Source organism: Helobdella robusta (genome assembly GCF_000326865.2).
Source record: "Helobdella robusta unplaced genomic scaffold HELROscaffold_3, whole genome shotgun sequence".
NCBI lineage: Eukaryota > Metazoa > Annelida > Clitellata > Rhynchobdellida > Glossiphoniidae > Helobdella > Helobdella robusta.
Window position 1 is genome coordinate 6050427 of NW_008704501.1, and position 27321 is coordinate 6077747.

At 34.0% G+C, this 27321-nt stretch overlaps 2 protein-coding genes across 2 annotated transcripts; both read right to left on the bottom strand.

Moving 5' to 3' along the window:
• Positions 1–2758: 2758 nt before the first annotated feature.
• HELRODRAFT_161604 (hypothetical protein) lies at positions 2759–5281 on the bottom strand (the record flags this gene model as incomplete). Its single annotated transcript, XM_009021507.1, has 1 exon — positions 2759–5281. One exon carries the CDS (start codon positions 5279–5281, stop codon positions 2759–2761), a length of 2523 nt encoding a protein of 840 aa, XP_009019755.1.
• Positions 5282–12601: 7320 nt separating this feature from the next.
• Positions 12602–22380, bottom strand: HELRODRAFT_161605 (hypothetical protein; the record flags this gene model as incomplete). Its single annotated transcript, XM_009021508.1, has 6 exons — positions 12602–16066; positions 16649–16936; positions 17311–17384; positions 17601–21286; positions 21858–21938; positions 22064–22380. The coding sequence occupies 6 exons, from the start codon at positions 22378–22380 to the stop codon at positions 12602–12604; spliced, it is 7911 nt and encodes a 2636-aa protein (XP_009019756.1).
• Positions 22381–27321: the final 4941 nt, after the last annotated feature.

Below are 27321 nucleotides of genomic sequence, written 5' to 3' on the forward strand. Positions count from 1 at the left end.
CAGTGGTACCGTGCCTACGTACACGATGACGTCATACTCGATGTTGACGCCAGCGAGCAACAAACAATGGACCAACGTTTCAAACGTTTTTGATAAAATTTCAGACGTTTCGCGTGATGGCGCTGCGAAAATAGTTTTCTTTTCAATTGACTGTCATTCTTCATTGTTATTAAATATTTAAAAATACTTTAATTTAATTTTTAATAGTATTTAAGAACTCGACATTTGAGTATTTCAACAACACTGGCTACAGCAATAAAATTTGAACTAATAATTTATAATTATGTTATTATATCATTGCTAGTGGGTTCTATAAAATGCATGTCTTGTGAGAAGTAATGAAAGTTGGAGTAAATGTTTATTTTTTAAAATGATTCAAGGATTCTTGTTATTTTTGATGATCCAATGATTCTTGTTATTTTCTATATCGATTTTTCACTAATCATTTTGTAATAATAGATAAAAGTAAAGAATGAAAGTGTTGGAATGTATTTAATCAAAATACTTTATTTCTTAAATATGAACTGTTTTGGCTTATCGTTGAAGGACAAACAAAATGAATTTGATGCCAAATCAATGGAAACCAAAGTTGTTCGAATGGTAATTTTTATATAACAGACATTAGTCTGGAAATCGCATAGCTTTAATACGTTTTAACATTTTAATTGCGACACGCGTGTAATTACAAAAATGCGTATGGCAATGTTCCACTCTTTCTAAACCAACAAATGATTATGTGAGTGAGTAACTCGAAAAATTTGATGGTTTTGTCTTGTACTGTGATCGTGAACAAGGCTAACCTTCAAATTGTTTCAAATTAAAAAGTTTTTTGAAAATTAATCGACTTAACTGCAACCATTTTTTGAGTGCACAGCTGAAAAATACACATTGGCATGTTCGCAGTCTCGTGTTACAATACAGCCTTTCCAATCTTTTACCAGCACTTGTAACAGCTCAACTTATTTTTAGGTCCTAGAAAATGAACGAGTGAACCAGTGTTGTGCATCATATACACTAACACGTTGATTACTTTAAAACCTTACTTTGTGTGTGGGCTTACGTCAAGCCATTGAAACATTCGTGTTATTCATGAAACAAGCATCTGTTGAAAGTTTTAAAATATATGAAAATGCAATTGTCTATTTCTTTTTTTATAAACAAAGAGTTCATCGTCTCATGATTCGAATTATGATGTAACTTTGCACGATTTGTTTGTCAAATGTGCCCAAAAAGTAAACCTTAAATTAACATTTTGATATGCAAATGATAATTAATTATTCAGACTTCTCTACAAGCCTAAATCTCGCATCAGTTTGTGCATTTGGCAAACGAACAACAAAATCATCTCCTGTTGACGTTTCATTTGAATGCAGATGTTACTGTATTAATTATTGATTACATTCGCGTTCACGTTTCAACCTACCTACATACATACTTACCGGCTAGTGTACTGCACTGTACTGTGTACAGCACACTTTATTTCATACACTTGCATCGCTCTACTACTTCTACTACTATTTCAACAACCACTGCTGCTGCTACTATTACTACAACTGCTACTGCTGCTACTACTATTACTACTACTACTATTACTAATACTACTATACACAGACACACGTGTATGATATTGATATAAATACATCAAATATATCACAATACTTTGTAATGGTAGTAAACTCTACTATAAATGAAAAGTATAAAGGTTAATTTTTACTTATTTTAGTAAACCACTTTATGAAGAAAATTTTGGCTCTGCTGTTGACCAATAAATGATGTCTTGCTGGTTGTTGTAGTTTTAGTTTAGTTTTTCTGTTTTATTGATTTGTTTTTTCTATCGAATCGATCGTCGCGAAGATGTGTTTGTTGCAATGTCAAGCTGCGGATGAAAAAGGATTATTTGTGATTTTATTGCAACAAATAACAATATATTGTTTGAAAACTTAAAAGGAATTTAAATGAAACCAGAAACTAATCATACCCTTTTAAAACCTAGTGGATTGAAAAATTTATCCAACATTTTGGCTGCTTGATATGCTTTACAGTTTATACGATCATTTTTTATATTTCAATTTGTCTAATTCCACATAAAAATGTCTTACTTTATTTACTAAAAATATCTTAAAGCAATGACCGTTAAAATTGGATATCGGCTAAATTCCGTAGAACAGGTAGGCCGCACGGATCTGAAACTTCCTCTACTGGTAATAATATTTAGTGAAGATGCGTATCTTACCCATATATGTGTGTACTTACATTATATTCTACCTAAGAATCAGACTTTTTTCAATCTTCGCAAAATATATCCCGCATTTTTAAATTGTAACGAAATTATTTCTCGCCTGCTACTTTCAAGTGTTTAAGTACACAATTATGGATAGTTTTGCCCTTACTCCTTATACAGTATTCATTTTGAATTTCGAGTTTGATTAATTATTAAAAGGATAATGATTCATAATTCAGTGATAATTTGAATTAATTTTTGAAGGTTTCATCAACGAATATTTTTAAGTTCTTGGAATAAAAGTAAAAAAAAAATCATGGACAGCAAGCAACAATTACGAAGATTTAAATATGTCAACCTGAATGAAGTTTTTAAAGTATTTTATGAAAATAAATTTATAAAGACGGACAATTTGAACGACTATATAATGTGATTGACGTTAATTTAATACTGCGTTGTTGTCTACTGTTATCAGCACGCGTTGCAAATAAATAGGGCACTGTTCGAAATTATTTCTGTTCGTATAAAATCCAAACATTACTTCTTGTTCAGTAACAAATTAAAATTAGATTTATCGATTTTAGAAATCGCTTTAACTTTTGAAGTGATCTGTAACCCCGTCAGTCCGTTCCGTCGCTGGCAGAGCCTCCCGAAATTCGAAACAACCGCCTTTTTGTTGAATTTGATGAAAGGGTGATGGCAATTAGGATTATCCGGCGATGATGTTGAACTGTGACTACCTCTTTCCACATCTGCAGTTTCCCCCGTTGAAGATGGTGGTGATAGGTTGGATGAGCTGACGTCATTCTCCAACCACGATTTGACGGAAATCGTTGGGCTGTTTCTGTTGTTTAGATCGGATTGGTTTCTCCGTGGAAATCTTGGCTTCACGTGTTTGTATTGTAACTTTTGTCTGGAGAATACGTCAAAAATAGGCACGGTTAACTTGGTGTTTTGCTCAGGCAGCGACGAATTTGTTGGTGGTGGGTGGAATATTTCATTTTGATGGGATGCTGCTGAGTAAGAGTTAACTCTATCGCCGTGCGAATTAATTATCTTCCTTAAATTTACCATTTTTTTAATACATAGAATGCTTGCTGGCTCCCCACGAGTGTCATTATTAGACTCGCATTCATTTCTGTTCATTGCAACTGCGTGCCTCTTTTCTTTTGAACTACATCCGGACTCGACGCTGTTTCTTAACTGTTGAAGATCCGGACAGCTACTCGTCCTTCTTTCACTAGATACGGGTGGGTCTGGAGTTGTTTCGCAGTCACTGCACGCTCTTTCTTGGTTCAGAATGATTGCGTTCGTCGTTTCGTATTCATTTTCTACTGTTTCCAATTTTTTTCTGTCATCGCTGTTATCCATATTTCGCAGTAGTTTCCAGCGATTTGTTGATTTGATTCTGTTTTCTATTTGCCAGTTTTCAAGTTCTGTTAGTTTTTGATAACTTATTTCAAATAAAATTTTGTATAAATTGTTCCATTTGATGTCATCTTCATCGGGAAACATCTGAAATTTTTTCTCTGGCTTCACTGTTTTTTTCTGACAATTGGAATTGGTTTCAGATTTCGTTTCAGATTTGAGAAAACTTCCATTGTTGGAAGTACAGACTTCTTTTGAACTCTTCAACTGCTCAATTTCATTTTCCAACTTTTCCATCTCCACTTTATTTTTTTCTTCTTGCTCGTTCAACAAATCTCTCAACATCTTGTTCTCTCGAGTTAAATCTTCACATTTTTCCATTAGCCAAGCGACTTTTTCTTTAAAAATTAGGAACCTTTTTTCATGTTGGGAGTTAAGTTTGCTAAGAAGCGTTTGGAAACTTTTTTCTTGACTGAATAACTGCTGTGAAATATATTTATTATGATTTTTTTCATCATTCAATTTGTTGTGCAGTCGTAACAACGTCGTCTGAAGCTTAAATAATGGATCAGTAGTCAACGGCTTGTTGCGCTGTTTCAGACTTGAATGTTTTTGACCAGGAGGCTTCTTATTTATGGCAGCTGTTTTTGAATTGAGGTCATCTTCTAGGCAATGAGCGCTGTCAAGACATTTTATATCGTTTTTAGGTTTGTTGTTAAAAGAAGGCTGAAGATATTCATAATTACTGCGTTTGTTAGCATTGTTATCGTCATCTTCAGTGCAATGGTTCTGATTATTGTGGCAATCCTTTTTCTTCCAGCTAGTTGGGTCAGATATCTTCCGTATGAGGCGTCTCACGTGCTCAGTTTTATTTTTATCGATAACACTGCTGCTGCTTCGAGCTGCATGATTGCTGTTTTTGTAACGCATATCAGTGTGGCCGAAGTTTTTGCAGCTAACATGTAAAATTTTGTCCTTGTCGTTGATGTTGTAATTTAACAAAATGTTGTTGTTTGGGTTGTTGTTATTGTTTGTCGTGCATTTGTTATCTGGGGAGACGAAACTTGTTTGATTAAAAACGTCAGGACTGACGGATCTGGACATCATGAACATTTTGCAACACTGCTTTCTGTGTAAATTTCTGCTCGACGACCTGTTGACATTGTTGCTGGAGTTGACATTGTTGATGTTGTTAGTGGTGTTGTTGCTGGAGTTGATTTTGTTGATGTTGTTAGCGGTGGAGTTTGTAGAGTTGATGTTGTTGATGTTGTTGTTGATGGAGTTGACGCTGACGACGTTGTAGTTGTTTGCGTCAATTTTTAATGTGTCATTATCATCATTTGCTGTGCAATTCTTGCAAACATTTTTTCGTTTTGTCACAGTTGGTAGTGTGTTGAAGTTGTTTGTCGTGTTGTCAGTTTCAGCAGATTTCGAATTTACGATGCGTACTTTGCTGGCAACATTAACCTCTATCATCTGCATGTTGGCGTTGCCGTCGTTGTTGTTGCGGTCATCTGCGCCATGAAATGAGTCTCCCTTCATCAACTGGTCGAGTTTTTTCCCGTCGATATTTTTACGCTGCTGCTGCTGCGTAAGTTTGAGGCGGAGTCTTCGCTGGAAAAGTTGTTTGTTCTGTTGGACGGTTTGCTCGAGGTCACTTTCTCCAGTTTTGGTTCGTTCCAGATCGGACATCGTTTTTCAAAAATTTTTCTTTTGTAAATACGGACACTTATCTTGAAGATTGTTTTTTTTTATGGTTTACAGAAATCTAAATTTAGCGAATTAACGTTCGGTGACCAGAGGATAATCAAAAGTATGAAGTAGTATATGAACTTGTCTTTGAACTGCAATGTAACAATATTAAAATATAATAATTAGTTGTTAAACTAGTTTTTAAACTAATTTTTTCAAACTGATAAGTTCATTTGTTTTAAATGTTATTTTTAGTCAATTTGTTTGAGTGAACGATTAACACTTACAAATTAAAATACACTAAAAAAGAACAAATAACGACATCAAATACAAAGCGAAACCATAAACACCTCCATAAAACTGTGAATTGAGCTATCAAATTGAGTGAACATTCATGTATTCTTATCAAACTGGATGCTAATGTGATTGAAATCAAACTTATGACTGACAACCATCACATTTGCCAAGCTTTTAAGATCAGACAATCAAGAATTCTACGAATTATTATACAATAATGATCATTTAATGCTAGATTAACTCCCATATCATTCGCATATCTTGAAATAGAGATACAACTAAGAAAAAATATTTCTTTGATATTGGAACATCAACCGTAATAAAATATTAACTTTTAAAATTTAATTAATAGCATTATTATCTTAAAAATAAAAACTTACAAGATAAAATAACATTTATTTATACCTAAGTGATGTAAACGTTAGTGGTTCATTTCATGAAATATACAAACCATGTGTTATGTGGTATGTGCGTATGTGTGCATGTTACGAGCTAAAGAATTCTTGATACAATTGTAAAAAAAATCTTAGATACTACAAATAGGTTATTTATTTATTTGCGTGTGTGTGCTTGTGTGCATGTGTGCTTGTACGGTTGTATCTGTCAACATAATTTTTTACCACACACGCATACGTACAAGCACGAGTTAACGTATTGATTAATAATAGCATTTTATGTTATAAACACAACACAAACGCTCGCGCGCACACATGCACTCACATAAAAACACACACACATACACACACACAGAAAGACACACACACACATACACAGAAAGACACGCACATACACACTGACACATGCACACAAACACACACACACACTTACAAACATAATTTATTACTAACATAAACAGATGTCAATGTACGAAGAATTGCATATAAATTGCGTTCGTGAAGAGTTGTTGGAAATTTTATAAACAAGTCGGTTGGATATGATAGTGTATGACTGGTGTTCAATCACTGAATGATTCAATCAGTCATACAATCAGTTAATGGGTGACGAACGAAGACAGTGCCGACTCAGAAACTAGTGAAATCTCTAGCCTTATGGAGTCAATTGTTTCCGATGAAGATACGTCAACTCCTTTACAAACCGCCGGTATTAGCTTTGAAGAATATGAAACCGAATCATCAAAATCTAGTGACAATGAGGATGAAGAAATACGTTTGAATTACACGCATGTATGTATGCATGTATGTATGTATTTGTATGTATGCATGCATGTATGTGTGTATGTATTATGCATGTATTTTTATGTCTGTGTGTGTGTGTGTGTGTTGTGTTTTACCGTTGTTTGTATGTTTGTGTACGTTATATATACACGTGCGTATGTACAGATGCTAATGTAGCCTATGTTTGAGAGTATTTGCGCTAAACACGCAACACAAAAAAAGATGGAGAGCTGCATTTTTAAGAAAACAAACAAGTGAAGAAGAAGAATCACTTATTAGAACGGCATTTAGTGAGAAGCCCCATCGCCGCGTCAAGGCAGCCGTTCACGAGGCGGATAATAATAAAAATAATAGTCTAAAAATAATAAGTAACGAAATAAATAATGAATACTTCGAAACAATATTTCATGGCACTAATTAAAACAACACTTTCTTTGTACCGATAAACTAACCCCCCCCCCACACACACACACACGCACAGACACGAACTCACACCGATACTTACACATATATACACACATACATACGCACAGCATCCAACATTTAACAGACTCAAACGCACTGATTAAACTCGAGTAATTTAGTGAAATATTATATTAACAACAAAGTATGATCGCTAATTTATCGCTAAATACTTACGATGAATTACGTGTTCCTAAATGTTCCTAATAAATATTTGGTTTATTATTTTGTAATATGTTGATTAGTTCTATGTATAATACACACATCAACACACACACACGCACACGCACAAACACACGCAATGAAAAAATTATCCAGTCGGAACAAAATATAGTATGACGTAAATTTAAATTTTGTATGTGTGCATGTGTGTTTGTGTGTATATATATATATATATGTGTGTGTAGATATAATTGCACGTGTGTGTTTGTGTGCGTATATTTATATGCGTGGATGGGTGCACGCAAAGCGATATTGTATTTAAATGTGATAAGGAATTGATAAGCTTAAAAGGAAAGCTATTATAAGGGTAGGTTACATGGGCGATACTTGATGCAAAATTTTAAGTTGAAAAGAAGATTACTTACGTTGTATTTGAATGTTGATGGATATGTAAGTGGGAGGTAGGTAGGTAGGTGGGTGGACAGTGGCACACCCTGAATTTTCCGGTGGTGGGTCGCCGGATGACGTAAAATATTATGGCGTAAAATATTACACACGACATCTTCAAAATTTTATTTTTTTATGGTCCGGGGTGCCATCAAAACACATGTGTTACTATAAAAACCATTGTGTGCGTGTGCGTGTTTGTATGTGTTTGTGTGCATGTGTGTGCGAGCGTGTGTGTACAAAAATTATGTATCAAAATATATATATATATTTATATATATGTTGGTAATAGACCATAATTTTTACAATATTCTATAAATTCTACCGAATGTTCGGTATTGGGAGAGTTCAAATTTTCAAATTGTTCAAATTGAGAGAGAAGAAGGAAGTGAGATATAAAGAGAAAGATAGAGAGAGAGAGAGAGAGAGAGAGAGAGAGAGAGAGAGAGAGAGAGAGAGAAAGAAAAAGAGAGAGAGAGAGGAAGAAAGAGAGAGAGAGAGAGAAAAGAGAAAGAGAGAAAATAAGATTTTTATTTATTAACTTTTTGAACTTACGTATCAGATAAACGTCCTTAATGTTTTGATTATCATGTCTGACAGATATTTGGAGCGTTGAAACGCCGGAGTATATAAATAATTACAAACAAAATATGTGTTCATTATACAAAAATGGTATGGCATGGAGAATTTATATAGCACCCCTCTATGTAAAACTCAGAGGCGCTGTTCGAGAAGCTGCCGGTCAAAAAAGTGATGTTTAAGTCGTTTTCGGAACATGTCTCTTTCATCCATACTATCAACGACATCATCGGGCAGTTTATTCCAAACCTCCGCTGCAGCCAGGGAGAAACGACGCCGTCCATAATTTTCTGTCCTGAACCTAGGAACAACGAGTTTCTTTTTGGTAGAGGATCTGAGTTTTCGCCCCCCGGCAGCCGTAGGGACAGGCACGATCAGCTGTTGAAGGTATCGAGGATCAAGCCCCATCAAACTGTCTCTTGTAAACATTGCTATTCTGAATTCGATTCTATAACAAACTGGCAACCAGTGAAGTTCATTTCGCATATATGATGAAACAGATTCATATTTTGTTACACCAGCAATTATTCTTGCTGCAGTGTTCAGAATAGACAGTATGCAGTTTTTAAGATACAAGCTTGTACCATAGAGGATTGAACTGCAGTAATCTAAAAAAAATATGTTTGTATGTTTATCTATGTATGCGTATCTGTGTGTATGTGTGTGTATGTATATTTAAAACAAAACACATAACATACAAACTACTTATATTAATTTTATTTAAGCGAACAGTTAACAGTGAACAGTTTTTTTTTCAAATGCCTGCCTTTAGTTTTACTTTAGTATACCTCAACAATGCATCGTGTACACTACACATTAGGGTGGTCACAAGAAATTTTTTTTCAAAATTTTATCGGGGGAACCCCCTAAATTGTGCCACTTGACTAAAAAATGACATTTGTAAAGTTTTAACTCAATTGGATAATGCTAACCCGTGCCTCATCGAGGTTTAAATTTCGAAAATACGCACATACATACACGTACACACGCACGCACACAAACACGCACACACATGCACACACACGCACACAAACATACGTAAATATATACAATTCTTAGTCATAATAATAATAAATAATAATAAATAAAAATAATATAGATTAATGAAATAGGAGATTCAGAGATAAATATAGATTTTTTTTAAAGTTTTAAAACTTTGCAAAGGTCTGGAGATAAATCATTATTAGCATCAGATCATAAGCCTGATATATGTTATTAATAAATAAATCATCAAAGTAGAAATTTTATATCTAATTTGAATAAAAAGTTTCTAACAAGATTTTCTGCTAAAAGCCAAACCTTACTAAGCGGAATTTAAACAAATAATGATTCTATTAGCTAAAAAATCAAATAAACATCTCGTTAAAACATGCCACACACACACACGACACAACACACACACACACACTCACACACAGACACACACACACATACAACAAACTCACACAAACACGCACACACTCAATAATAAAAACACACACACAAACAAGCAATTTTTCGATTTTGATATTTTCTTATCTGTTTGTTAGTTTGTTGTTTCTGGATGAAAGATATTTCAATTATTTTTATTAAAATAAACAAAAATATTACTATTGAATCTATATTTATATTTATATTAATATTGAGTATATTTATATCATAATTATATCACTGTCATAATTATATTTATAATTAAGATAGAAATTATGAATATTTATATACTAAATCATTCAAGACCTTATTTGTTCAGCTTTTCAACGAGCAAAAAGTAAATAAATTCATTATTCAATTAGCGGGTCGCCTAACGCATCATGGAAATTTTTTTATATAAAATTTGTCGAGTTGTGTTAAATGTTTCTCAATGATTGTACAAGATATTCATCTTTATCGCTTTATCATCTTCGTATTCATCATCACCATAATTGCCATCATCATCGCCATCTTCATCGTCATTTTCGTTGTCTTAATCATCGTCATCACCATCATCATCATCATCGTCATCACCATAATCATCAACAACATCTTCTTCACCATCATCATCATCATCATCATTTTTGTTGTCATCATCATCACCGTCATCATCATCGTCATCACCATAATCATCAACAATATCTTCATCATCATCATCATCGTCATCACCATCATCATCGTCGTCATCATCATCGTCGTCGTCATCATCGTCATTAAATCAGTGAGAACGATTTTAATTACATTGTTTACGTCCTTGTTATTGTTTCCATGATACGTTATAAACATACATTATTTCGATCTTTCGTTCCTTCGTTCAATAAGAAAAGAAACAAATAATTATAGAATTAACTATTCATATATTTAATTTAATATCTACATAGTACATATTTAAACATGGTTGTAATAATATTATTAATAATAATATAACAATAACAATTACGTCAAATTAATTTAATGTATTAATGTAGCAGATATGCAGTGATAAGATTTAAATTAAAATTTGATTACCAACAATCAATCAGTCAATCAGTCAGTCAGCCAGCCAGCCATCTTCATCGTCACCGTCGTCATCACCATCATTCTCCTCACCATATTTATCACGACTTACTCACTTCTCATATCTTCTTTATGATTATTTTAAATTCTAATATCAACAATTCTTTTGTTTTTCAACTCTTCAAAACAAATTTTATCGAAACATAATGACCGTACCCTAATATAATTTTGTTTTCGACTAGTCATATATTTAACTAGTTAATTAATTAATTAATCAACCAACCAACCGACCAACTAATTTATTTATAAAATAATTAATTTCATTGTTAATTGAAACCTTATTAAATTAAAATATTAATAGACGATATCCATGGTTTGACGAAGTTCTCAATCAGCAATTTGCTAAGCATGCTTCTATTGAATGTATATACAGAACATATATATATATATATATATATATAATTTGTATATATATATATATATATATATATATTGTAGGTGTTCTAGTGAGTTTAATGCTGATATACGTGTAGATTTATCGAGTTAATTTGGACGTAGGATGCAAAACTAGAGAAGAAATAGATGAAATGAGAGTGAGAGAGAGAGAGAAAGAGAGAGAGAAAGAAAGAAAGAAAGAGAGAGAAATAGAAAGAAAGGATTAACAAAGATGCAAATAGAAAAAAAGAAAGAGAGAAAGAAGTAAGATGGTAAGAAAGGTAGATAAAGCGAGAGAGAGAAAGAGAGAAGGATGAGAGATGGTTTAAAAAGTTCCATACGGGTTTAAATATTTTTATTTTTCCAAAGAACTAACTCCAAAATACTTGTCATCATCGACGTTTCTTATTCACATCTAATGTCAGTCTGTCTATTTGTTACATCAAATTATAACTTTGTAAATTGAAACGAATTTAAACTAATCTTAGATGTACAAACTCTATAACTAATACTTAGATTTTTAAATAGTACACTATCACTATAATGATATTACACATTGCTAATTAATTAAAACTCTGTGACTTGAGACTTTTAAACAAATGACTAACTAAAACATATCATTTAACTGACAATTCACTAGGAAATTAATAATAATTAATACTGAAAGTTTCACATAAATATACATTAATTTACACTCACACAGACACACACACACATACACAGACAGACAGACAGACACACACGCACACATATTTTTTTCATTATTCCAAATAATCGCGCCATATTTTGTTTTTAGACGATACTCAAACAAAACGGCTATACCACATGACGTTATCCTGACATCTAGGGAACTAGGGAATAAAAACATTTATTTATTTATAATTATAATTTATAATAATTTATTTATAATTAATTACGCAAAAAATACTAGAACGATATTAAACAAAAAAATTACATTCCGTTGTCTTTCACACAATAAATCAAATTTTAGCAAAATAATTTTCTGTTAATTTTTTTGAAATTAATTCTAATCATCTTCTTGCAAAACCAAAAATTTATATCTAAATTTACCCATGCAATATCCAAAAAACTTTATAATAAACATTTGAATAAGCATACAAGTGAATGAATTAATGAACGAATGCATGAACGATTGAACAAGCGAACGAACGAACGAACGAATTACAAGAAAAACAAAAAATTTAACAAACAAATCAATAAAATGTTCACAATTAACCAATAACAACAATTAAACAACCAACTATAAAATATTATTATATAAATCAAACGGTCTATCTCACATAAAATTGATAACAATTCAATATCTGCCAAATGATTTATCAGGGACGAAAGCTTGATTGTCAAAACCATCCTCTCGGATAGTGCAGATTACTTCCTCACGGTTCCACCTACTAGAACAACCTGAACTTCTTACATTGTTACTGCCTTTAGTAAATTTATCGTTGTGAATACTTGTTTTTCTACTTGTACTACTTAAGCTCTGGTCTATCGCTGCAGTGTTAGTAGTGTAAGTGGTATTTGTGCTAGTATTTGTAACGGTAGTAGGTGTAAAATTAACTGAATTGGCGGTAGTAGTAGTAATAGAAGCAGCAGCAACAGTAGTAGTAGTGGTTGTATTTGTAGTAGTTGTAGTAGTAGCAGCAGTAGATGTAGTAGTGTTAGTAATGATATTAGTGCTATGTACAATTGCCTGGTGACTTTTTGCAAAAAAATTATCGCATGGGTATTTTGAATTCAAAACTGACCTCCTGGTCAAATGTATTCTACTTTTATCACTCTTTTTCATGCTTAAATTTTTAATCCTGCTAATGAAAGTTTCGTAAAAGTCAACAGAATCGCCGTAGAGTACGTGAGAACCATCGAGATAGCCACGGCAGCTGACCTGCCCACCACAGTTTGAGGACCTCAAGTTTGAACTTTTAACAATCAACAATATTGACTCGGTGGCCAAGCGTTTCAACAGTTCGTTTTTGATTAATTTCGGAATTGAAATGTCCTTTAGAGTGTTTCCCCTGGTGCTGTTTGACTGCAGTATGGCAAACCAAAAGTCATACTGTTTGAGGGTGGATATTTTTGTTGATGGAAAGTATATTTTTTCGTTTTTGATGTTGATGTGTTTTGTGTTGTTGTTACTGTATATTGTTTTGCTATTGTTGCTGTACATCGTGTTGTTGTTGTTGTTGCGTGTTGTGTTGTTGTTATTGAAAGCTGCGTTGTTGTGTGCGATGAGATCGTTAATGTCGTTGTCATTGTATGTGCAGTTGTCGTTAACGCTGCGTGTTTCGCTAATGTACACATCACTTTCTCTTAATAATTTGTGGATGTTTCTGTAAACGCAACTGTCGTTACAGTTGTTACTACTCTCGCGACAAACATCGGCATCGTCGTCGTCGTAGTAGCCAACTTCACAAAACGTCAACTCCCCAGTGACAACGTGTCTACGAATGACTGCACACACGTTGTGAACAAATTGTCTGTAACTGTTGTCGTCGTTGTTGTCCTCCTCACCGTCGTTACTAACGCTGCTGCAGCGACTGCAGCTTCTGATGTGGTTGTCATTTCTAGAGTCGTAACATTTTTGAAGAGAGAGTATCAAATACCTGAGTCTTGAATGCTTGTGTATTGTCGGCCCTGATGGCGAAGACGACGATGAGGATGATGATAATGTAGTTGTTGTTGATGTAGTTGATGTGATTAATGATGACAATGATGTTGGTGTATTTATTGATTTTGTTGATGTACTCGGTAAAGAAGATGAAGACGACGACGACGAGCATAAAAAGTTGACATTTTTTTCTTTGAAGCCACCCCACCAGACACACAACTTCACGTATTCATCCTTCTTTCGTTTCAGCAAAACAAACAACACCAACTGCCAAACAACCACAACCACAACAATCGCAATTAACGCTATCAGAAAGATGGACACCACAGCTACTACAACGTCATCAAAGCGCAACGATGACGTCATTAATTTTTTCGCCGGGCACATATCCGATTTGCCGCCAAAGTCATTTCCGGTTTTGCTGCTTTTCGCTTCAAGACTTCCTGCTGGCTTATGATTTGCGTTCATTACCATTCCAACGCAATTAACTTCCGCGTAATCCAATAGCGATTTTTCATCGGTCGTTACGTTTTTAATGACCTCTCGTAAAAAATATTTATAATCTTTAAATTTCATTTCCGTTTTTGACGCGCATGGGCAGCGTAGTGGGTTGTCGCGCAGCGTGATGCGTCGGACGCTCGGTAGCGATTGCAGCAGAAAGATGGGAGGAGCCACCAAGTGGTTGTGGTGCAGGTAAATGACCTTCAGAGAGGTGAAGTGGCTGAAGATTTTGGAAGATATGAGTAAAGATGATGGCGAAAAAGAAGAAGATGAGGACGACGATGATGATGCGGATCGTGCTGGCGACAAGGATTTCAATTGGTTGTATGACAGATCGATCAATAAAACATTTGACGGTTCAATGCCTAGCTTATATCTGTAATCATACTCGTCACCGTCATCATCATCACCACCACCATCCCTTTCATCATCATCATCGTCGTCGTTCTCATCATCAAAACCATCATTATTAACACCAAATTGGTTACTTTTATCATCGTCATCAACAACATTTTCGCCATCAAACTCAGGCAAGTGACTGATTAGAAAATTTATATTCTCAAAATAGTTATGTGATAGATCGAGAAGGGTGTACAAAGATTTGTTCGGCACAAACTTGATCCAGCTTGCACCTAAATACGAGCAGTTGATGTTATAGACGCTGTGGCCGTGGTGGTCGGCAAGAACGGAGCTTGCTACACTTTCGACTGGAACGTCTCGACAGCTGCACGTGTTGGGGCAGTAGAAATCCGTTGGCCGGCACTTTATTGAGTTGTGGCTGGTGTCGTCAGTTGCTTGTGGCTGGGTTGATTGTTCTATGAAGTCTTTTATTTTTAGTTTTTTAAGTTTGTTAATCGTTTGAATGCTGTCGTTAACTTTGGGATTAATATTTATGTTGATGTTGTTGTTGTTCATTTTGTTGCTTGTGTTGCTTTTGTCAGCAAAATATGAAAGACCATGTTTAAATGATACATTAGAGTTACTGTAAACATTGCTAGCTCTCTTTCGAACAGATGACACATCAGTTTTATTTATTCTATCAACATTTAAATTATCTTCTTCACTGTAATAACTACATTCAATATTCAGCCAGTTCTCAAGGTTGGATTTGAACCTGGTACCATCGAAATAGACCTGATCGAGAAATTGCAAGTAGGCTACCTTCTCGACTAGGGAACAATCACACGTGATCGGGTTATTTTGGAGGTTGAGTTGGATGAGGTTCCAGTTTTTGAACCTTTTCGTAACTTCGTCGACGTTCTCTAGCAGTGTTGTTATCATCACAGTCTCATTTTGTGATGACGATGAAGATGACGACGATGAAGAAGAAGATGACGACGGAGATGATGACGATAATGATAAAAATGATGACGGTTGCAAATGGTAAGATCCGGAAGGAGAGAGAATGGTGTAAGAGGGAGAGGGCGGTAGAATGTCAGTCAGCAGTTGATCTACAATGTTATCCCTCATGTCGACGCTTCCTCTGCATTGCAGTTTCGTGTTATTATTATTATTGTTATTATTATTATTGTTATTATTATTGTTGTTATTAGTGTTGTTATTGTTGTTGTTGTTGTTAAAGGGGTGATGATGATGATTGTTGTTGTTGTTGTGGTTGTTGTTGTTGTTCATGGAAACGTCTTCGTATGATAATTCCTGACGGTCAAAAAAAATGGCGATTTGAAATTTGAGAATCAAGAAAAATATTAAATATTATATTACATCAATTAGTTATTATTGTTGAGTTATTATTATTGTTATTATTATTACTATTAAATTAATTCACACACACACGCACACCACACACACACATACACACACCACACTCAGCGTGTATGAATTGAATAGGCGTGAACCCACGTATTACATTCAAACTCTTCGGACACTGCAAAAACCCCAACAAAAACAACAACAGCAACAACAACAACATAAACCAAACAGAACAGTAACAATAACAATAAAAATATTGATCACTGATAAAGAAGATATCTATCTTTAAACAACTTAATCATCTGCTGTTTTTTATCTCTTACTCACATCTCTTTCTCCCTCTCTCTCTCTCTCTCTCTCTCTCTCTCTCTCTCTTTCTCTTTCTTTCTCTCTCTCTCAACACTTTGGAGAGAGATTAATGAAATTGATGGTGATGTGATGACGATAAGTATGAATAAAATGATAATGATCACGATGACGATGATGATGATGACTGTGATAACACACACAGACCAGGCCAAAACTAACCTGGTGCTGAAACAGAGTCATCATCTTCATAACCGACTCCACATTCAACTTGTTGCTACTCAGATCAATTTTCACCACTTTATCCGTGTCTACATTCTTACAAAGCCTGTAAAACGCATACTTGTATATGTATGTCAGTTCGTTCTTTTGCATGTTTATGGTTTGAATATTTGGCAGATAGAGAAAGGTCATGCTGATAATTTTGTGAAGTCTGTTGTTTGATAGGTCGATGTGTTGCAACTTGCCATTCGTAAAGGCTCCCACGTCTAGCCAATTGATTTGGTTGTTCTAAATGTGGAAGTGAATGATTGGTTGGCCGGTTATGGGTGGCTTGTTTGTATGAATGTGATTGGTTTAGTATGGTTGAATAAACTGAACCCGATTGGTCGATCGTCTGATAGGGCTAAATGTGATTGGTTTATTTATTTTATTCAAAACGTGATCGGTTGATTGATAAGATTTTAAAAAAATTGGATTAAAATGATTCTTCAAAAATGATTTCGATTCATTATCGACTGGTTACTAGGGTGAAAATGTGGATAGTTTTGTGGTTTTTAATTTATTGGTTGGCTGAATGACAAATGTCTTTGGTTGATCGATCAATAATTGATTTTAATTTAAATAATTTTTAATAATCTCGAAATTGTTTATTACGCATTAACCTGCAATTCGATAGACTCCAACTCGTGCAAATGTTCAACGACGTACCTCGGAAGCAGTTGTAGGCTGTTGTCGTCTGAAACGTCAATTAGTTTAGAAAATTCTCATCTCTATGGTTAATAATTTTTTGGAAAAATTAACTGAAAGAATAAATATTTGTAACAAAACGTATGAAAAAATATTTTAAATAAATTATTAAATAAAATACATGTGATAAATAATAAATTAATGAAAAATAAAAGCTTGTTAAGAGAGTGGTAAAAAGAAGAAATCAAATTGCGAAATTCCTAACTCAATTTTAGAACACGGACCCCACAGAGAGCTCCTTTGAATGCTAACTCATCGACAGTGGTCAGTTTGTTAAAACTCAAATCGACAACTTCTAGGTTGGACCACTTGTGTGATGGACAGAAATCCGCCCTAAAAATCGGATCTAGGTGGTCACTGTATGTGCTGCTTTGTAGTTGACGTTTGGGGCGTTTTAGTGGCTGTAGAATTTGAGGTGGCTGTGAAAGTTTTGGCTGCTGTGGTTGTTGTGGTGGTTGCGGTTGTTGTTGTTGTTTTGGCGCCTGCTGCTGTTGTTGTTGTTGTGGGGGTTCAGAATTATTTTTTTTCATTTTACCTAACAATAGTCGTTGCGAAAATTGTTTTCCAAGTTGTTGTGTGAAACGTGACGTTGAATTGTTGTTCATCTCGTTGACTGATACATCTGCCGTATAATCATTCAGGTTAGCGTTGTTCTGGGTGACTTCGTAGTTATCATCACCATCTTCGTTGCCATCCTCATCTTCGTTATACTCACCATCGTCGTTTTTAATGTAACTCACGTAACCGCCACTTTTATCATTATCACCAGCGTTATCACTATCATCATCATCATCACCTACACCCACGTTATCATCATCATCATGGTCACCGTCATCTGTGACGTTATCATCATCGTCGTCGTCCTCATCGTCATTTTCTGCATCAGTTCTATTATATTTGCTATTTAAATTATCCTCCTCATCATCATCCTCGTCCTCTTCAACACCATCGGCATCATCTTCTATTTTATTTATTATCTTTTGTTCCGGATCACTTCCGTCGGTACAGTGATGATCGTCAAGCGGGGCAAGTGTTGCGAACGAAAGAGGCCAGATTATGCTGATGTGATTGTGTGATAGATTGATGCTACGAATGCCATGCAGGTTGACAAATGTGCAATTTTCAATGGAGGCGATGTGATTGAAAGATAGATCGATTGATGCCAACCGGTTGAAAGCCGGCAGGTTATTGAATGAGTTGCTTTCAATTGTTTTTATGTTGTTGTGAGACAGATTGATTGATTTGACGTGGGGTGTTGTTGTTGTTTGTGTTGCGGTTGTTGTTGTTTTTGTTTGGGATGTTGTTGTTGTTTGTGTTTTTGTTGGTGATTGATATGTTGGGGTGTTAACGCTGTTGCTGTTGTTGCTGTTAATGTTAGAGCCTATGTTTTTGATGTCGTAATAATAGAAGTGATAATTGTTGTTGTTGCTATTGTTGTTGTCGTTATTAGTATCATCACTGTTAAAAAACATATTGACTTTTTTGCTGTTGTCATTATTGTTAACAATCATGTTGTTGTTGTTGTTGTTGATGTTGTTGTTGATATAACTGTTGCTACCAACACCAGCCAACACGTTGATGAAACTTTTTGTAACGTGTTGTATGTTGTTGTAGGATAGGTTCCAACGTTCAACATTGACAAAATTTTTTGTGACCAGTGAAAAAAAACTGGTCTCTGTTAATTTATTGTTGGAGAGATTGAGCTGTTCAACGAGATAAGTTTTGCGTTTCGTTTCGATTTCGTTATTATTATTATTATTATTGTAGTTGTTGTTGTTGTTATTACTATTGTTATTATTATTACTGTAGTTGTCTATGTTTTTATTGTTGTCACTATTCGTAATGTTATTAACGTTGATGTCATATTTGCTGAAGTTTCCATTTATGCTATTAATATTATTGTTGTTTCTTTCACTGTTATTATAATTATTATTATTATTATCATTGCTAGTGTTGTTGTTGTTGTTGTTATTCCGTTTACAAATGACGTCATGATTTATCATTGTGACGTAGCTAATGCTGTTGAATGACAGATCTAAAGAATTGGCATCCGATGCATTTATAACGTTTAAAACATTCTGCAAGTTTAACGTTGGGATGTTGAAATTTTTGATGATGATGTTGCTGTTGTTGTGTTGGCGTCGTCTGGTGATGTTGATGTATTTCTTGGGTTGTTGTTGCTGTTGTTGTTTGGTGTGATTTTGTTGTTGTCTGCGCAAAATTAATAATTTTTGTTGAATTCTTTTTAAATTTTTCTCAGATTTTCCTGTTACGCTAACGTCATTGTACTTGACATCATCATCATTATCGCCATGTGAGCTGTAATTATAATTAACTCTGACGTCATCGTCGTCGTCACTGTTAAAAATGACATCAACTTTATAGTCTTCGTCATCCTCTCCATTGTTATTCGTGCCATTACTACCATTTATAACTCTTTTCAGTATTCTTGTAATAATATCTTGGTCGTTCTTTAGGCAAATAGGATTAACCATGGACAGATTGTTGTTGATGTTGTCGTTGTTGCTGTTGTTATTGATGTTACATAGAGTTTTGTTGTTGTTATTGATGTTGTTGTTATTAATGTTGTTGTTGCTGATGCTATTTACAGTTTTGTTGATGTCATTGACGCTGTTTTTGATGTTGTATACAGTTTTGTTGATGTTGTTTTTGACACTGTGTACATTGCTGTTGTTGTAATTTATGTTTTTGTTAATGTAGTTAATGTTATATGTAACGTTGCTGATGTTATTGATATCGTCTGTAATGTCATTTAATGTCTTTTCGTTGCTGTAAATGGTGTCGTTGTTGATGTTATGAGTAGTATTGTTGTTGTTGTTGTTGTTGTTATTGTTGTTGTTGTTGTTGTTGAGGTTGTTGTTTTCTTTGATGAAGTGAACATTGCTGTTGCTATTGTTGTAGTTGTTGTTATCGTTGTGGATGTTGAAATCAACAAATTGACTGCGACCGTAAGAAAATATTGTAAAGAGATTGTTGATGTCATTATTGCTGCTGTTGTTGTTGGTATTGTTATTGTTGTCGTTGTTGGTGTTGTTGTTGATGCTGTTGTTGTTTTCGTGTCTAGCAATTGGTTCTCCAATACTCGTAAGGGCGTTATTGTTATTAATTGCATTGTCGTTGGCGTTTATGCTAATTATTTCTTTGTTGATGTTGTGTATATTGTTGACGTTAACGTCATTATTGTTGTTGTTGCTGTTGTTGTTTTTGTTGCTGATGTTGCTGTTGTTGTTGTTAGTAACATTTATGACTGTGTTGTTGATGTTTTTACTGACAATCATAATAATATTTTTGGTTAAAATATTTCTACCAGTAGGTTTATTTCTATTTTTGTATTTCTTGAAAACACCATTGCTGTTGTTTTTATTCTTGTTACTAAGTTTGTTTCTATGAGTTTGCACGTTCTTATCATTTTTTTCAATATTCTTTGTAAAAGTAAAATTACTGAAATCAGTAAAATTACTCTTGCTAGGATTGTTAATTGGATCTAAACCGTCAAACGCCAGCGATTTATTACTAATTTTATTATTTTCAGTTGCAGTATTAGTGGTTACGGTTGCGGCGGCAATAAAAGTAGTAATTAAAGTTGAGGTAGTAGCTTCTGTGGCAACAGTAACTGGTGTCGTTATATTTATCAAAACTGTTGTAGTATTTTTGTTATTTGGTGACTTTTTGAGTGTAGTAACGGCAGTTACTACACCAGCGTTTTTATACTTAGTTTTAAACTTATCTTTATATTTATTATTACTCGTAGTTACACTGTTACTTACTCTGTTTTTAGTAATATTACTTCTCAAAGTTGGATTAGTGTTAGCAATTGAAGTAGCGTTTGAAGGTTTTATATCACTTAAATTGAAATAAACCTTCTCATTGCTGGTTATAATGGTGGTGTCGTTTTTACTGAATGAATTACGATGAACGTTCTCTGTAGTAGTGGAAGTAGCAGTAGTAGCTGTTGTGGCAGTGATAACAGCGGCAATAATATCAGTAGTTGTAGTAGCAGTAGTAGAAGTAGTAGTAGTGGTAGCATCAACATCAGTAACAGCAGCAGCAGCAGTAGCAGCAGCAGTAGCAGCAGCAGCAGTAGAGGTAGTAGTAGTAGTATTAGCAACAGTAATAACAGTAAAAGTAGCAGTAGTGGTAGCAGTAGTAGTAGCAGTAGTTGGACTAATAGTAAAAGTAGAGATGATTTTCGCAATCAGACTACGTGACTTTAAACTTATTGAACTTCTCGAGTACTCCGAACTGATGGTACGTGACGATGATGATGGCAATGTACTTGTTAATGATGACAATGACGATGATGACCCTAGTATTAAGGAATTTAAATTAAGATCGTTTGAAGATGATGTTGATGATGACGACGATGATGACGTCCAAGATAACATAGGAAGAAATGCAGGTCTAATTGAATTTTCTCTTGTTGTTGTTTTTTTATTTATACCTGTTCGGTGTGTTCTTGTTGTTTGTGTTGTTGCTGCTCTCAATGCTGTTGTTCCGGGATGGATTTTCAGTTTGGAGTTTGCTGAAGACGTTGGTAATGATGGTGATGGTGACGACGACGACGATGATGATGATGACGACGATGATGATGATGACGACGATGATGATGATGTTGATCTTAAGGATGATGACGATGATGACACTGACCTTGATGATAATGGTATTGTTGATAATGAAAATAAAATATAGGATAAACCTCCAACTGATAATGATCCAGACAAAGCTGACGAGGAAGACGACGACGACGATGAAGACGACGACAAAGACGATGTTGTTGTTATTATTGGCATCGATAATAACAATGACGACGTAAGTGACGTAGCATTAGAATTTGTGACGTCATTAAGATTCTCATTTGAAGATTCGCTTACGTCTGGCTTGCAATCAGCGGGCAAGTGTTGAAGGCTGATGACGAAGATGATGACGATGATGAGGTCGGTGGTGACGATAGTAGTAGTTCTCATTTTGATCACGTGTCACTCACAACAACTGGCGGTGAGGATAATGATGATGATGATAATGTTTCCAGCGATTTGATTGGTTATTTCACTACTTTATGATTCGTAGGTTGGCAAATTTTTTTAATTGCAACATAAATTCACATTTCAATTTCACTTCGTTTAAAATTTATAATGTGATAACATAGAAAAAAAAAGAACCAAGTGTGAATTGCTAAGTTATTAAGTTTCATTTTGTCTAGATTTGCTTATAATTGATGAATTGCTGAAACTAAATTATCGCGAAATTTTGAAAAATTTTAGAAAAAAAAAAATTGAGGACGGAAACTTTTTTTTTTAAAACGTTTGAAAAGTAGAAATGCATGCCATCCTCCTCGTCATTATGTCGTCATCGTGGTGTAATCAAACTGCCGTCGCGTCGTAATTTTTACGTAATCCTATTATCATTTTTATAGCGCTGCGCAGTTTTTTTTTTTTTATATCATAACAACATTATTTTAAATTAATCACAGGTTATGTTGTATCATATCATGGTGAAGACAAAAAGCAGAAATTTACTGAAATGATTGGATAGAGTTTCATTTATTTTCATCTATTTAACTGTTTTAATGTTTGAGATTTCAATTAAAGTAAATTCAATATTCAAACGAAAATAAAACTAATAGATGAAAAATTTTTAAACAAACCGACTTGGTATAATAAACCGAAATTCTTAATTCATTCGTAGTAGAGTGACTAGACTTCAAAAGAAGAATGCTTAAGATGCGTTTGGAAAAATGAAATTCGATATTATGGATATTGCACTGGGACGAGTAGAGAATAAAAAAAGAAGATAAATTGTTATCTCTCCTGTCTTTTTCTTTGTATCTCTATCTCTTTTTGTATTTCTTGCAATGTTTGGAATTTATAGTTTGTTAATGTTTTTTTGCGATGTTTTGTATAGTTTACCAATCTTATTTTGTTTTTTATTTGTTTTTTCGTTTAATTGTTTTCTTTTTGTTCTAGTCTCAAATGTGCAATCTGTTGGCATCCACTTACTTGATAGATGTCTATTTCGTCTTCTGTTGTTGTTTTTTTTCTGATTGTATGTTTGAAGCGTTTGTACATTTTTGTGCGTCTATTTGTTTGTATTTCAGTTATGTATATTTGTATTTATGTGTGAATGTATGTGTCTGTATGTTGATGTGTGTATGTTTGATTGTGTATGTTTGTTTATATGTAAGCGTTTGTATGTAAGTGTATCACATTTGTATCATATATGTATCATATTTGTATCAAAATTTTAAGAATGGGATGGAATTAAACTCAGTATTCACCCTATAGCACTAACCTAACCTACATTAAATTTAAAGCCAAAATACCACCATGTTTACGAGCTGCTTTCTAATATATTATTTCTGTACTTTTTTTGTACATACTCTTTGTAAATTTCACGTTTTTATACCTATTGTTCGTTGTGTCATGAACATTCTTATAGTTATAATTTTGTGGTTCATGATGTTTTTGTCATGTTCATATTATTTTTTACCCTCATGATCATTATGTTTGATGATTTTATCATTGCCACCATCGCAAATGTGAAAACAATACCTGTCCAGTTTAAAACTCAGACTGAAAATCATTTCAATTTCTTGATGTTTTAAAAAGGAAAAAAATTTGTATTTATCGTAGCTTTTTCAAGAAAACGCCATCTCGTGTAGAATGAAATTCAAAAATTAAAAAACCCCCCGCACTTAGCTCAAGATATTTACGACATCAAATTATCCTTTCTTCTTCCGACAGATAATTGTTACAATCTTTCTCTCCTCTCGCATCGAATCGTCTTTTAGCTCTCCTAACACGAAATTTCGAATCTTTGTGAGCCTCGAGCGGGAAGACGTGAAAGCACGTGATTTGATTGTCCAATCAGATGAATTCAAAGATCTTGTTTTTGAATTTATTACCAAAGAAAGCTCTTGTGTAAATTAGTTCTACGTGGGCTATTACCACCTTGTTATCTGCTTTTGTGACGTCATCGTCGTCCCATCATCATCATCAACATCATCATCCACTCCACATCATCATCATCATCATCATCATCATCATCATCATCATCATCATCATCATCATCATCGTCATCATCATCATCATGAAAGCCAACCACTGAGATACAGTGTTGATTGATGAGAGGACAAAAATTTTTTTAAACTTTTTTTGGCTGACGTCAAAAATAGCTACAAAGAATAATCAAATAAAAATATCCAACAAAGAATGATAATAGAATCAAAGCCCTATGCGCGCACACACGCATACGCACACACATTCACACACACGTAAACACACACACACACACACACACACACACATACACACACAGGCACACAAATACTTGTTTACACCGAATATTTTCCTTTCGAGATATTCAATGTACTTCAAAATATTCATACCGGCATACAAGGGCAAATAATAATGCAATCGTCATATCATCATCAAATCAATACCTTACTCCATATTTATTTAGAGAAACACACTCAGCGTCCTTACAAGTAATTTCAACGAATGCGTGTGTGTGTGTTGATATGTAAGTATATATGTATTATTATTATTATCATTATTATTATTAGTATTATTATCATTATTATTATTATTATATTAGTAGTAGTAGTATTAGTAGTAGTGGTAGTAGTAGAAGTAGTAGTAGTAGTAATAGTAATAGTAGTAGTAATAGTAATAGTAGTAGTATTAGTAGCAGTAGTAGTAATAGTAGTAGTAGTAGTAGTAGTAGTAGTAGTAGTAGTAGTAGAAGTAGTAGTAGTAGTACCCTCAATTTTTTTATCATTCGTGTTTCCAGGAGAGTTTATGAATATTGTTTTGCGTTGTTGTATAATATTTAATGAACAAAGTTTGAGGCATAAAGTTTAATGCATAAGTGTGTTTTATAGTGTTATTAGTTTGAGTTAATGAGATTTTAGATTACATGGGATGTTTAACGTATGTTTAATGTATCGTGTTTATTGTTTAACGTAATTTGTTTAGTGCGTGATGTAGTAGATGTAGGTACGCTAAATTATGTTTGCAGTTTTCTATACGTGCGTATGCTACAGCTGTGTGTGTGTGTGTGTGGGTGTGACTGTGACTATTTATGTATGTGTGCATGTGTGCGTTATTGTTATATGTGTACCATTTTGAGACAGCACATATTCGCTCTTCATGTAGATATGCAGAGAACATATTTCAGTTGATTTTTTTTTTGAGTTTGGGGCTCGTATCGGCTGGAGCTTTACGTTTATGTACTGAATGTGAGTGTTTATAATGTGTGTGTGTGTGTGTTTGTAACGGATGTGTGTGTTTATAACGGATGTGTGTGTGTTGCATATCTACGTGTGTTTTGCGGGCTTTGTGTTTAACGTATGATGATCGAACAAACAGATAAATAAATGTACGAACGATCAATTGAACGGACGAATAATCAATTGATTAAACGAATAAATGAAAGATCAAATGAAGAAATGAATGAATGAATGAATGAATGAATGAATGAATGAATGAATGAATGAAAAATAATAAAGTATAGTTTCCAAGAAATGGCCATTGAGCGAGGAGTCAGATATGTTTAAACCCGTTTGAAAATTAAAACTCATAAATCAACGCCATATTGGCCGCTTCGCTGAGTTTTTTTTTCAAAATTGTACGTGCATGTGTGTATGTGTATGTAACTATGTATGTATGTATGTATGTATGTGTGCGTGTGTTTGTCTGTGTGTGTTTGTGTGTGTGTGTGTGAGTGTATGTGTGGATGTATATACACGCAGTAGACCAACATGATGGTTTTTTTTCAAGTAAATTTTTTGACAGTTATTTTTTGAATGGCATCTATGTATGTTAATTTGATAGTAGCAGGGTCCTTTCATCGCCGTCATCTTTATCATCGTTATCATCATCATCATCATCATCGTTACCGTCATTTATATATTCATTCCTCCATTCATCCATCCATCCATTTCCCTGCTTAAATATTCTCCAAGATATTTTAAGGCATAGCTCACATTAATCATTTATGGATCTTTATAATGACGGACAGATGATGGTGATGATGACGACGATGATGGCTCTAATGATGATAACGGACGTTTCGAAAACAATGATGATGACGACGATGGTGATGATGACGACGATGGTGATGATGATTATGATTATGATGAAACTTCAACGATGGTAGTGATGATAATGAAAACGAAACCTTAATGATGATGATGATGATGATAATAGTATGATGATGATGACGATGATAATGATCGTGGTGATGATGATGATGATATTATTACGTCAGTATAAAATGGGTTTCATGAAAATAATAGTTTTGTCGAGATGACGACGACGAAATGAAAACATTTCTTACTCTGAGGAAAAATGATCAGAAAAAAAATTGATAAAGGCGCCTGAAATTAAAATTTTAATAACGTTGAAATGTTTGCTAAAAAAAAGTGGAAATAATATGACCATGACAATAATTTGGAATGATGACATCAACTAGAATGATGGCATCAACTAGAACGACGACAATGATTAGAATGATTAAAGTGGTGACAATAACTTAAATGAAAAAAACTATAATAGTAACCAAAATAATTATGATGATGAACTGATAATAAAAATGGCGATGATGTTTGTGACAGAGACGAGAGACAATAATGATGATTTTAACGGTGGGGACAACATGATGGGGATGACGATGATGAAGAAGATGTTGAAGAAAAAGATGATGACGATGTGATGACAAAAAAAAATTATGAAGGTGATGACGATAAAGATGATGATGACGAAATGATGATGAAGACGATAAGAAGATGATATCGGTGACGTCATGGATGTAGATGGCTACGTTTGCTTGGGAATACACATATTTGCATGCCAAAGCCTTCATGTGGCATATGCATGCATGCATGCATCCATGCTCCTCTCAACCAT